We start from the raw sequence: 14358 nt of genomic DNA on the forward strand, positions 1-14358 counted from the left end.
TGCTGCACTGCGCCAACCAGAGACTCCCCTTTCCAACATTGGTGGCAGCGGTGGGATTCGAACCCACGCCTCCGGAGAGACTGGAGAGGCATTGGGGTGTGATCCTGTGGAGAGTGGCTCAGGTATCTTCCAGCCCAGAGTGGTGGAAGTGGCGCAGAGTAGCCCAGCTAGGTCCTGTAGTAGTGAGAGGGGTGTAGGGCCTCACGTCCTGTCCTTAAGGGGAAGGAGTGAGAATGGGTTTTGTCCCGGTAGTGCCCAACCTCAGTCTCAGAGCCTGGATGGTTCTTTAAGGGAACACCAGGTGGGGAGCCTAGGCTGTCCGGATGAGTCACCCGCTGAGGGGAATCCCCCAGTGGCTAGAGAACGTGGAGGCTCTGTAAACAGGGCTCCAGTAGTTCTGGTGTCTGGCAGTACCGATCCAGTTGGGAGGGTGCAGAGGTCCAGAAAGAGGGGCGAGAGGGGGAAAGAGTCCCCAGTGGAAGAACCAGTGGGTCAGGGGCCAGCCAGCAGGGCTGCGTCCCCAGTGAATGACCAGGGGGACACCACTTCTGTCCTGGGGGATCTTCCCGCACGGTCAGAGGGACAGGGGTTGGGAGATCTGCGCCAGGCTGACTGTCGCACGACACATGAGCTATGTGCCACCCTCAGGGGGGGCATGCGTGCTCCCGTGGAAGTCCTGGTGCGCCAGGCAAGTGTTCAACTGCAGGGTTGGGTCCCTGAGTTGGAGAGCCAGGTTCAGGTGTTGTCTGACCTGGAGGGTGGGACCACTGTAATCAGTGTCCTGGCCCATGTCACTTCTAGGGGTACCACTCCAGTTGGGAGTGGGCGGTACTCTGGAAGGGGGTGCAGAGGGAGGGAGTCCTTGCCTCTGACCCCGGTGCAGTTTGAGGGTTTAGACCCTAGGATAGAGGGCCAGGTGCAGGGTGTCCCCCCTGACCTGGTGCCCCAGTTGCAGGATAGCACCCCTGAACTGGTGGGAGAATTGTGCAGATCACCTGCCACAGGTGCCCTGACAATTCTGGAAGGGGGTACCACTCCAGGTGGGAGGGTACAGAGCCCCAAGGAGGAGGACCGGGTGTGGGAGAGCCCACCCCAGTCTCTGGTCCAGCCTCCGGGTATAGGCCTGGGGCTGGTGGGTCAGTGCCAGGATGACATACCTGACCTGACAGGAGAGAGAGTGGACAAAGGGTGCCAAGCACCTGGGGCTACCGCCCCCGCTCTCTAATGCCACAGAGGTTTGTGAGCCCTGAGAGGCATGAGGCCTGGGTCTCATCTCTGACTACTGTCAGTGGCCGCTATGACTTGATGTCTGTCTGTTGGGACACACCTGTGAGCAAGTTAAGGTTAGAGGCTGCACAGGTGGTGTCCACAGAGGAAGAGAAGGGTGCCCCATGGATTAGCGGGGTGGACCCTGAGAGTATGGACAGAGGATTTGAAATAGGTTCAAATTGGCGTAGAACTGGAGTGTGCCCCTGCTGTTGCGGGCCAGGTCCATGTTCTATCGCCCTAAGCAGGGAAGCCCATCACAGTGGTGATTGGTCTACCCTGCGTTTTGGCTGGAAGGGGGTTGTGTTGGACCTGGGCCTCTTGGCAGGGTCATCCCTAAACTTTTTGCCTTCCTCCAATACTCTCTCTGACCTGTTTTTGTTGGTTTAATGGCTCTCGGCACTTTACCACTGCTGACCAGTGCTAAAGTGCATATGCTCTCCCTGTTGAAAAGTGTACATGTGATTGATGTCCATGATTGGTTCATTGGATTTACTGTTAGTCCCCAGTAAAGTGCACCAGGAGTGCCAGGGCTTGTAAATGCCAATACTGCTAGTGGGCCTGCAGCGCTGGTTGCGCCACCCACAGAAGCAGCCTTAAAAGATGTCTAGGGTCTGCCATTGCAGAACCTGCGTGCAGTCTGGTACTGTCATGCTGGCTGGGCAAGTGCGCACACTTCCCAGCCCCTAAACCTTCCCTTAACTTCATATTAGTCACCCCTACGGTAGGCCTGAGGGCAGGGTGCATTGTAAGGATACGGTAGGACATGCCCTGATGTGTGTGGCATGTTCTAATAGTGAATTACTGCCAAATTCGTTTTTCACTATTGTAAGGCTACCAGTTCCCTTCTAGGCCAGATGGGCTGCTGGAATTATTACACTCTATAATCCCAGCAGGCTCAGGGAACATGGTAGAAATTCATGTTTAGTATGCCTGAACTCAGAATAATAAAATACTTCTTTTAGTAAAGTTTATTTTAATATCCTGTGTTTGCAAATGCTACTTTTAGAAAGCTAGCATTTGCTTGTCTAACCATTTCAGCCCGCCTCTGCTTTTGTGTGTATCTGACTGTCTGAGTTGTGTGAGTGACATGGCTGGGAGTTGACAGGTAGTGAATAGCAGGATGACACCTTAGTGGGGGGTGGGAGTTTCCCTGAATGATGCATCAGGCTGTGCTCTGCCACCACAATGCTGGCTCCGCCCTCCTGGGGAGCGACTGATGACTCAGCCTGCACCTGGCCCAGGAAGGACCGAAGCTTGTCAACAAAGTGCTCCTGGCTGCCCCTGTCCTCACAATGCTGGCTCCGCCCCCCTGGGGAGCGGCTGATGTGCCTGCCCTCACACTGTATGCAGAAGCAGAAGTACCCACCGCAAGTGCTCAGGGACTGAGAGCAGTTATGCAAAGGCCCCCCTGGCCTGTAAGAACAAAAGAAACTGGGTATAAAAGTAGGAGCCCTGCTCCTTGTAAATTAGATCCTGTTTGCGCTACAGAAGAAACTCTGCCCGAAGAGAAGGACCTGGAAGGACTACAAGGAGGAGTGCTGTCTCTGGCCTGTGTCTGGTGCCTTGCTGCAGAAGGAGAGGAAAATAAGAGACTACAAGAGACTTTTGCTTTTATTGAACTTTGTGCCAAACTCTGCTGAAAGATCTCCAAGGGCTTGCCTGTGAACTTGCCCCCTGACCAGCGCCCCAGGAACAGTGGGCGCTACCCCTCTGAAGAAAGCTGCTGCTGGCGTGTGCTGTGTGTCTCTACAGCGCCGAGTGAAGGAGATTTGAGAGCGCTGTGCCCTCCGCCACGCTCTCTAATTATTCGCGCAGCCGTGCCCCTCCCTTGACCACCGTGACTGTGGCCTGATCGTGTGCCAGCTCCAAAGTGAAGACCAGCCCCACGCTGGTCCGAGCGCCGTGACTGTCCGCGCTGAGACGCGCTCACAAAGGAAAGGGAGGACCTGTCCGGTCCGAGCATCGCCGCCTGTTTGACCCCCGAGGTACAGGCTGCCCCGCAAAGACAGGCACTGCCAAGATTGTGCCCCTCGTAACTTGGCGCTGAGACCCCCTGGCCCCCGCAGCTGGGAAGTGACTCGCTGCCGGGCCCCCGCCTGATCTGTGCACCACGCCTCGTGGAGTGCACCCCCCTCAGCCTCGCCTGCTGCAACTTCCCCCTTCAGCAACCGAAGCGAACCTGGTCAGGAGAACCCTGTCCCGTGACCGCACCGCCATCCCGGGTGCCCTGTGACCTGCAGCGGAGACGCGCAGGCCGCCGCACCCCCAAGGAAGACAACGCGACGTGGGACAGCTCCCCTGGCAGCCGTCCGCTCCAAGATCTCCAAGGAATTGAAAAGGTACTGTGTCTTTGCACCGCGCTGTGTGAGCTTGGGCGCCCCGGGAGCCTCGCAGCTGCTGTCTGCTTTGCAGCGCGAGCCGCCCCTGAGACAGAGGCTCGCTCTGCTCCTGGCCCCCGAGGCCCCTCTTGACGCTCCCTGTGGCCCGCGGCCCCCTCCCCTCGAGTCAAGCCCCGAAGGGTGACTCATTGCAAGAGCGGACCCGGCCGTGCCTTTCGCGGGAAGCGTGAGCTTTGGCAGGCCGGGCCCGATTTACTCCGAGGAAGCGAGCGGAGACAGCGGAAAGCGCATTGAGGCGCTGTAAAGCACTGAACCTTTCCAAACCTGGGCAGAAGGCCCAAAAGATTGCATTTGCTTAAGAACTGTGACTTTTTGCTAAGAGTAACTGGAACCTGCATTTCAAAGTAATCAAAGACTGTATTTACAAGCCTGCTTTTAAACAATATATAAAGAGAATATATTTTTTACAAATACAGTTTGGTGTCCTTGTGTGGTGGGTTGGTAGTGATGGTATAATATTGCAAATGTTTAACCCCATGTGCCCCAGAGATTAGCCTAGACTGCTTGCGCCACACTACCTAGAGGGTGAGCAGAGGTTGTTCTTGAAGGTAACCCTTAGCCCTGACGTGGAAGAGAGGGTCCCTGCTTGTCGCCAGTGCTGCACTGCACCAACCAGAGACTCCCCTTTCCAACACTCTCCGACCTAGTCACCCCTGGATGCTAGAATCAATGCCTTCATCCTGCTCAGCGACCTGAATTCTCGCCCACGTCGCATGACAACATAACCTCAACATCATCTCCTACGCCGACGACACCCAGCTGATCATATCCCTCACCGAAGACCCCCACACCGCCAAAGCCAACCTCGACAGAGGAATGAAGGCCGTAGCAGACTGGATGAAGGACAGCAGACTGAGGCTGAATTCAGACAAGACGGAGGTCCTCATTCTCGGACCCACCCCATCAGCCTGGGATGACTCTTGGTGGCCCACAGCGCTAGGCACAGCCCCGGAACCCACAGACCACAAACGCAACTTGGGGGTCATCCTAGACTCCACCCTCTCCATGACCTGGCAAGTCAACGCAGTCTCCGCATCCTGCTTCAACACCCTCCGAATGCTCCGCAGGATCTTCAAATGGATCCCCCCCCGACATGAGAAAAAACGTCACCCAGGCCCTCATCACCAGCAGACTAGACTACGGGAACGCCCTCTACTCAGGAACACCCAAGCTCCTGAGACGACTAAACCGAATCCAGAACGCTTCGGCATGACTGATCCTCGACGTCCCCCGACGCAGCCACATAACCCCCGTAACAAGAGGATCACCTTCAAACTCCTCATCCACACACACAAAGCACTACACAACACCGGACCGACATACCTCAACAATCGACTCAGCTTCCACACCCCCAAACCCCACCCGATGCCTCCGTTCATCCAACCTCGCCCTCGCCACAGTCCCCCATATCCGGAAAGCCACCGCCGGCGGAAGATCCTTATCCTACCTCGCCGCCAAGACCTGGAACGCTCTCCCTACCAGCCTACGACAGACTCAGGACCTGCTGGCCTTCAGAAGACTTCTCAAGACCTGGCTCTTCGATCAGTAGCACCCCCCCCTCCCCCAGCACCTTGAGACGGGTATGTAGCGCGCTTTAGAAATGCAGTGATTGATTGATTGAATTCTCACCTACAGGACCAACCAGACGCCAACTTCCTAGAAGACCTCAGGATGCAGCGCCTCATCCAATGCACCTCACCAACATATCTGACATGGACCGACCACTACCTCAAATTCAACATCCAACTGCCCAATCAAGCTTAACCTACTATTATTCGGACCTGCCAACTCAATGGGAGAAAATCACAGACAATTGAAACTCCAAACTCCCCGCTCGCAGGACCTCCTAGCCTCACCAAAGAGGTATCCAACTTGAACAACTCGATAAGCACCGGCATAGACTTGTCCTTCAGGATCTATCATCAAAACCTCAAAGCCTTCAAATGCACAGCACTCTTATCACACATACAAAAAAAGAGAAACTCCACCAAAGAGATCTTCACCATGGTCAAGCAACCCACAAGATCACACACCAGTTCCACAGCATCCACTCCCTCAAAAACTATCCAACAAACTCAAACAGGAGTCTGCAATCATCAGCCACTTAGGCCCCCCAAACATCATGCTAGGCAAAAATCTCCAACCACAGGGAACAACCAACACCATGCAATCCATCAAATCAGGAGCTCCCTGGGACTCCTTCGCACACTAAAGCTTAGTGACAGGACTGGACCCCATCATCTACAAGCACCACTGGAAACCCACTACAATTTAATACATTCTCAAGAAACCCTCGGCCTAACTGTCTAACTACAGGCCCACCTCTTTTCTACCTTAACCTTCCAAAGTCCTGCAAATAATGGTAAACACTCGTCTCGCTCACCCCCTTGAGACCAACGTCTTCAACCCCACCCAGTTGGGCTTCAGAGCCAACCACCCCACCAAGACAGCCCTCATAGCAGTTACAGATTACATACACCGCACAACTGATGAGGAAGACAGCACCCATCCTCCTCCTGGGCTTCTTGGTCACCTGCAACACTGTCTTCCAAACTTTTCTCATTAATAGATTTCACGAGGCTGGAGTCCGTCCAGGGCCCGACCTTACAATAGATTTGATCCATCACCTGATGCTCTCCAACAGTTAGTCTCACACACGCATAGTCGAACACTGCCAAATTAACCTGCAAATTTCCACAGGTTGCTCCTCAAGTCCTACCATCCACAATGTCTACATGGCTCCTCTTATTGCCACTGTACGGTCCCAGCATCGTCTAATACACAGATGACATGCAGCTCATACTCTCCCTCTTGGAAAACACACTGACCAATTTCCTCTCATGCATGTCTGACATAGCAGACTGGATGAAAAGAACCAGTCACAGGTTCAACAGCGACAAAACGGAAGTGGTACTGTTCGCAAAGCACACCTCCCTCTGGACTCCGTTCTGGTGGCTTGACATATTAGGCCCAGCACCCACCCCAGCCAGCGCCAGCAGGAACTAGAATGCCATAATTGACAGCCAAATCTCCGTCATTAAAGTCAACACTAAAACAGATATGTGCTCCCACACTCTCAAGATGCTTAGAACAACAATCAAATGGACACTCGCAAGACAGTGATGCAAGAACTCATCACCAACACACTAGACTACTGCAATACCCTCTTCGTAAGCATCGCCGCCAAGCTCACTGCAAACTTTAAGTGGTGCAAAACATGGCTGCCAGACTCAATCAACCTCCCTCCATGAACACACCATCACACCTCGGGGACGACACTGGTTCTGCATCCATAAGCGCACTACCTATAAACTCCTCCTCCTCCTCACATACGAAGTTCTCCAAAACTTAGGCCCTGCTTACCTCAATGACCGCATCTACTACCATACCCGCGAACAGGCAACTCTGATCAGCTGTCTTGCCAATATGCCTTGTACAAAAAAAAGGAAGATTGCGCCTTCTCCGACATCGCCCCCAAAACAATGAATTGAGCTCGAAATCAGAGCTCCTAGATCCTTCCTTCAATTCAGAAGGATTCTGAAAGCCTGGATTTCCAGCACTTCACAGAAAAAGCAGTTCACTCCTATGCCGTCTGGATAACCACAAGGGTGATTAATGTGCATTACAAATCCCATTAACATTACTTGAAGTACCTACTGTGACCACAACCCATTCATCACTAGGGCTATGCAGAACTTTATACACTACTCAGCCCAAGAAACATTATCCAGTACATGAAGTTTAACATGGCAGAGTCAAGACAACACAGAAAGTGCTACAGCTTTAATATTATTTGATAAGAATTTTGCATTTAAAATACTCTTTAAAAAAATAAAGTCTCTGCAGAAAGAATGTGGTGTACCAACAGGAGGAAGAAATTGGCGTCCCTTCCTTTTGCAGTCTCTCCACTGATAATCTTCTGTTCTTGACCTAGAAGCATGCACTTTTTCATGGTTTCTACCAACAAGTCCTTGAAGAAGAGTCTCTTGAAGCGCCCATCACTGTCAAACCGAAAGAAACGACAGAGTTCCTTCCACAAGTCTGTTTTACAATAGCACTTGCATGTGATTTCTTTGTTCATTCATAAACCCCTGCAGAAGATGACCAAACTACTTTGGCAGACAATTGCCAGCCTCCATCGTTCATCCTTCGTTCTCAAAACAGACATTCTTTTAATATACATAGCGAGCAGAGGTGGCACAAGTACTATTTGCTAGCACAATATTCCCATGATTGATACTCAAATGATCTGATGAAGCAAAGAGTTTTAGCAAAACAATGCATTTCAGTTACTGGCAGCTAAAGGGAACATGCTAATAAGACCCAAAATCGTACAATTTAAAAAGAAAATGACACATTGGCCAAGAAAGGAGTTGCATTTTGCCAATGGTGACCTTTCAGCATTTTCCATGAAAATATTTAATTGGATTAACTTCCATGGCACTGTGGCACATTACAAAACTTTTCATTAAATTAACTTCAGGCCACACTTCAGAGCAGTCCTCTGGAGATACTATATTGGATCCTTAAACACAAGGTCTGGATGGACCAACCCTCCTGACTAGATTTCTGATATCTGCCAGTATGGGAAGGAACACTCGCGAAATCTGGGGTGCCACTGTTGTAGACAGCCCTGATAAAATGCGGACCGTGCCAGGCATAGGTGAAGAGTGTTCAGTAGTACTGTGTATATCACTACGGTCTGTCCGGTTACCACTAACTTTCAATGGATGGATTGTCCCATCAGACGGGGTGGATACATTCTCGATTCTGTCAATTCAATGCAACCACGGCGCACGAAGAAAAACATCCTAAAACTTCAATGCTTATACTGCACCTGGTCTACAATTCCAGGAGTGTTCATCCAGTGATAATAAAAAAGTTTGGATGATCCAAAAGTAGCGACAGACACAAGTGACTGAGTCCTGTAGGGTACGCAGCTAGTCACCCATCTACACATTCCAGTGCTCGGCAAGATCTTTGTGCAGTGGAACAAGTCGCAGAGTACCATCGATGGAGCCAAAACACAAAGTGGTGGAATTTTAATACTAAGCCTCGCCTTGGTGAGATTCCACCGGCTTCACTAGCAGTAGGAATTGATGATATTGTATTAGAGCAATTTACGGAGAGATGGTGACTTTCGGTCAGCTTTGTTAGAACCATACTAGAATCCCACTACACACTGTGTGTGATCACCAGGGCAACCCTGATCTGTTTACTGCACAGTTTGTTCAGAGGCGGCAGTTGATCATCTTCGGCCCATCTGTGAAGGTCACTGAAACAATTATCCATCTGATCCTGCTGCTTCTGGGGCTGAATGGCTATGGAGGGCTCGGAGATACCCCTTTCTGCACATTGCCTCCTTGGCCCAAGGGATAACCATGGCCAAGGATCAACCCATGGAGATCTATCCCCATTTAAAGATCTAGAGGACGTGGTACTGTCCATTAGTGGCCTCAATATTTACATGCAAGGCTTCTATGAGATGCCGTTTGCAGTCATGCTGGGCACAGCCTTTAGGTAGATCCTTTATTCTGGGAGATCAGGCAGATCCTTTATTCCGGGATCAGACTTGTGCTGGTGAAGTGGCTTCAGCGAGCAAAGAACTCCACAGTGTGGAGCTAGAGAATAAAAATCATCTCTGCACTGGCTTTGTCAGTTGCTGTATTCAGTTTTCAGTAGGGCCAATGGCATCCCTTTACACACCAAAGATCCCACATCTGACCCGAAGATCACACCTTTTCGAGGGTGGGATGCTATAATCGCTGCAAGAGCTACCTGGAGCGGGCCTGGTTCGTCTGCTGGCAGTGCTCAGTAACCTGTTCAGGACTCAAGTTTTCCATCTCAAGTCCCACCAAAGGGTCAGCCACAAATGGTTTTATAAAGTACATTTTTGTGAAGTGTCTCGATGCACCCCTGATGGGATGATACGGCTACAGATCTTTACGAATAGGTAAGAATGAATAAGGAAAACCCAGGAGTATATAAGTCAACGCTCATTGACAGCCCCACCAAAGGGCCTTGGTTACAGCAGGACAAAGAACAGGTACATGGACTAAAACTGCAATATATAACATGTTTAGAGTACAAAAACTTAACACAATTACTGTGTTGGAGTTCCTTCACATCAAAACCGTAACACATATAGCATAATCCAATTTTAAATTAATGTAACAAGCTCCAAATCCCCAAAAGGTAGAGTCAGTTTTCTATGCGTGAAACAGCGTGCAGTATGCACATCTTGCAGATGAGACATGCTTAGATGCTGGGACTGTAGAAGAGATTCCCTGTAAGGAGCCGCCTCTTGAACTCTGCCCATATGAGTTCGCGCTCCCGCTGGACTCCTTTCATGATCCCACGGTTCTCCTGGGCCCTCCTGGACAGGTACGGCAGAACCTCATTTACTGGGCCATAGGGAACATACTTGTACACTGGGTAGCCAGCCTGACCTGTGTTGACGGAAAAAGAAATACATCATTATTGAAGACAGAGGAAGGTGTACTATTCGAAGAGATGAATTATACATTGATTTAAACTCTGTAGAAATCTCAGAAAAACTCCTAGCAAAATGCAAGCTCTTTCATAAGAGCCTTCATCCACACTCCTTTTTTTAGGGTGGGTAGTAACAAATACTGGTAAATTTCCCAACCGCACATCTAGGGCTACAAGCACCCTATTCAACTTAGCCTAGATGGGGAAAATGAAGCGGACATGGACCACTCTGGATCTGACTTGGGTCAGACCCGGCCAGCACTCTATAGTCACTGCTGAGATGTCCCTCAGATGTGTTCACAACATTCACCCTGTATCTGAGCTCAGAATAACTGGCTACAATATCCCATTATACCCAGGGCCAACTTAACCTGAACAGACATAACTCAAATCTTAAAGAGTCAAGTTGAAGAAGCAGCATATCCATTACAAAGAGGCATTTCCTTTGGGATTTCACCCTTCAATATCCCCATCATAACAAAGATGGTGGACCTCGTATAGGAATGCTCTTAACACAGGCAGTGAAAGACGATGGGAGTAGGAAGGCTGACAGCATATGCTTACATCTAGAATTCTTGTGCTCTGTGTATTCGTTTTAATAACAATCCTATATAGTACTCTAGGGTGAGGGTATACGCTGAGGAAGTTCTGGTTCAGCTGAGCTTTCAACACCCCCCCTACTTTTTATCTAGGCAGAGACCTTACCTAAAGTGAAGCTAATCTGGTCACACATGCCCAGGAGCTGGCCAAAGTACACCTTGTTTTCGGAGGGCTGAATGCCAAGCTCGTTCATTCTGAAAAAACAGGAAAAGTAGTTAGATATGGAAAAATAATCCGGCACAGACCGCACATGTGCTTCTTCGCAACAATATGTTAAGTATATAATTTGTGTGTATGTGTTACACATTAGCAGTCACAACTGAGTTGTAGTTCAGCCCCACTTTCCACGGAAAAGGCCCTGTTTGAACGAGAGCTTTTGATCCCACAAAAGGATCTGCAACAAACTTGGCAACTGCTTAGCATAGTCAGCCTAGGTGCAGCATGGCAGTTTCCATGGAGATCTGTGACGGAGGACAAAAAAATAGAGGGCTGAGGGTGGGGAGGTGAAGGGGGCAAGGGTGGGCTGGGGTAGATTAAAAGAAAATGTGTTTTTCAATTTTAGTTCACATAGGAAGTTTTGATTGAGACTGCAGCCCAGAACCGCTTAATGAATTTACACCAAACCTGGCAACAAACTACAACTTTATTCAGAAAGTGTACTTTCATTGGTTTAGTTGAAATCTGTTTTGAGAGATAAGTGCTTAAAAAGTTAGAGTGGGCTTTAAAGGATTAACACTTTTGTATATCTGTGCCATTTAAAATTGTGAGTCAATCAAAGTCATGAATCCTAGTAATCGCATTAAAAAAAGTCTGGGATGTGATTGTCCGAGGAAGGGTTTTTATCTACAGCTCCTATTCCAATAAAATGATGTACAGGAGTGCCCCCACTTTGTCTTGAATTCGAAATGTTTGTGCTCTTGCTTTCATTAAAGCTCTTTGTTGACGCTGGAGTGCAAGTACATGTTTCACTCTGCATGTCAGACTGTTTTACTGAAATTATTGAGGACGATATTTGAGAACTCCGAAAATGTGCCCTCATTTTAGCTTTCTAGAACATGAACAATAAATTGTACGAAAAAAAAGAACCCACTCGTGTTCCTTTATTGCAATATACCGTGTAGGATATTCCTTTCAGTTTTACAGCTTTGATTCCATCAAGATGGCTTCAGTTGTGCCACTCTTTTGCCATAAATGAGACGGTTAGTGCTCTAGTTGTTCATTAGAACACTCCAGGGGCTGCAGTAGAACACTTGCTGGCAGGCTGCTGCTGCTGGGCGTACATGCTTCATTCAGTATGTCAGATTTTACTCACATGGCTAAGGAAGATAGTATGAACTCAGATAAAATGTGCTCATTTCATCTGCTGAAGCACTTTTTTATAACCTCACCAACAAATTATTTACATTGCGATATAATCTGTTATCACCCTTCTTATGCGTTCCTTTTTGAGGCTCCTAAAAACAGGCCTGCATTAATCTGTATTTCAATGGGGAGCATGACCTTGTGCCCAGGGGGGTTCCCTGGTGACCACCAACATACCCCCGGGGTCAGGGTGAGCTCTCCTTGGACTGTATTGTGTCTATTTGTAAAGTACACACATACGAAAGCACTTGGCACTAAACACAGAAATGTTAATAGATTTTTAAAAAAGCTTGTTGTAAATTAAACCGGTATTTCTTTAAAAGTTTATTACAATATAACAAATCCGAAGCGCAATGTAAGGTGTCAGGAAAATGATTCTATTCTCTTACTGCTATTACTGAGAAAGAGCCGTCCTCAAATGTGGTGGTCTTAGTCTTGAGAGCAAAAAACAGTGCCCTGTGATCTTAGTAATCATTGTTCTATAAAATTGGACCTAGACTGCCAAGAATTTTGTTCAAGTTGTACCAATCAGGATGTACTAGTCCCCCTTTCAATTGGTCTTTCAGAGCATATCTGGTCACAATAGTCCAGATATACCCAACTTATTAACCATTTTGTACCTAAGCTTCTCTTTAAACAGCAATTTCTTGAAAACGGCTCAACAGATTGATACTAAATTACAAAAAACACACAGAGTAAAGTTCTAATTTTTTTCTTCCAAATTTGTTATAATTCCATCCAGCCACTTTAACATACCGAAGAGTAAAGTTTCACATAGGAATGAACATGGAAACCACACTTTTGGGACCTCCTTATTCTTGGCCTATCAACTTGTTTTTTTCTTAACAGATGGTTTTTGGCTAGGTGCAAACTAAATTTCGCCGACAGAGCTGGCATCATGTGTGGATGGTAGCGGTTACCCAATAAAAGAATCGGTATTCCTCGAGCTTGCATGAAAAATCTTTTGTGAACACAAAATACCCAACACGTGCTTTATTAAGTGATGGTTCAATGAACCAGACGACACAGTTTTTGACTGGTGAAGAAAGTGAGACAGTACCCTCTTAACCAAGGCGGATGAGACCTTTCACAGGTTCGCAAAGCACTACTGTACCAACACTCAGACCAAGGAAACACCTGTTGGACGAGCAGTCCCTCGAAGGATAATGTTACTTACCCAGTAAGCATCTGTTCTTGGCATGTAGAGCTGTAGATTCACATGTTTTGCATACACCTGCCATCTAGTGTTGGGTCCGGATGTTTGCAAGTTGTTTTTCTTCAAAGAAATCTTTCCAGTCACGAGGTAAGGTGACTCCTCCTTTTGGTGATAGTGTGCATGGGCATCGACTCCCTTGTTAGGTTGTTTTCCCACAGAGGGGGCAAGAATGGAGTTAGTAAGAGTAGAATAGAGATGTCCATGCATATGTATGTAAAGTAAGAGAGAAACTGTAAAGTAAGAGAGAAACTGCAACAGGTATAGGTACCCGGGGAGGCGGGTGGGCACATGTGAATCTACAGCTTTGCATGCCAAAAACAGATACTTACTGGGTAAGTAACATTATCCGTTCGAGGCATAGGCGCTGTAGATCACATGCTTTTCATAGACTATGCAGCAGTATTCTCCCAACGTGGTGGCTAACCTGTAGCTGTTGCAGTTGTCTGAAAGAGTGTTCTAAGTACTTCCTGGCCTACATTGGTTTGTTGTCTTGCTAACACATCAACATAATAATGCTGCGTGAATGTGTGTGGTGTAGACCATGTTCCAGCCTTACAGATGTCAACTATGGGAATGTTTCCTAAGAAAGCCATAGTAGCCCCTATTTTGCGAGTCGAATGTGCTCTAGGGGGTATTGTTAAAGTTCTCTTTGCTTGTGCATAACAAGTCTGAATACATTTAACAATCCACTTGGCAATATCGGATTTGGAAATAGAATTGACCGTGTGAGGTGGAGCAAACGCAACAAAAAGTTGTTTAGTTTTACGGAATGACTGTTTTTTCTGTGTAGTATAAGAGGGCTCTTCTGATACCTACAATTTGTAGAGCTCGTTCTGTCACTAAATCCGGTTGAGGAAAGGACACAGGTAACAGATTGGTTGATATGAAAGGCAGAAACTACTTTAGGTAGAAATTTAGGGTTGGTACGAAGAACCACTGTCTTTCTGAAGCTGTAAAAAAGGTTCTTGTATGGTTAGTTCCTGTAGCTCACCAACTCTCCTCAGTGAAGTAGTTGCAATG

At 48.2% G+C, this 14358-nt stretch overlaps 1 protein-coding gene across 1 annotated transcript in view; it reads right to left on the minus strand.

Moving 5' to 3' along the window:
- Nucleotides 1–7436: 7436 nt before the first annotated feature.
- The window catches only part of PRODH (proline dehydrogenase 1), a 264432-nt gene continuing 257510 nt past the window's right edge, over nt 7437–14358 (minus strand). The window contains exons 13-14 of the mRNA XM_078655684.1: nt 10866–10954; nt 7437–10117 (exon numbers count right to left, since the gene is read on the minus strand). Of these exons, the coding sequence (XP_078511810.1) occupies nt 9927–10117; nt 10866–10954 (280 nt within the window). The 3' untranslated portion in view covers nt 7437–9926. The remainder of the gene's footprint in view (nt 10118–10865; nt 10955–14358) is intronic.

This window comes from Lissotriton helveticus, chromosome 7 (genome assembly GCF_964261635.1).
Source record: "Lissotriton helveticus chromosome 7, aLisHel1.1, whole genome shotgun sequence".
NCBI lineage: Eukaryota > Metazoa > Chordata > Amphibia > Caudata > Salamandridae > Lissotriton > Lissotriton helveticus.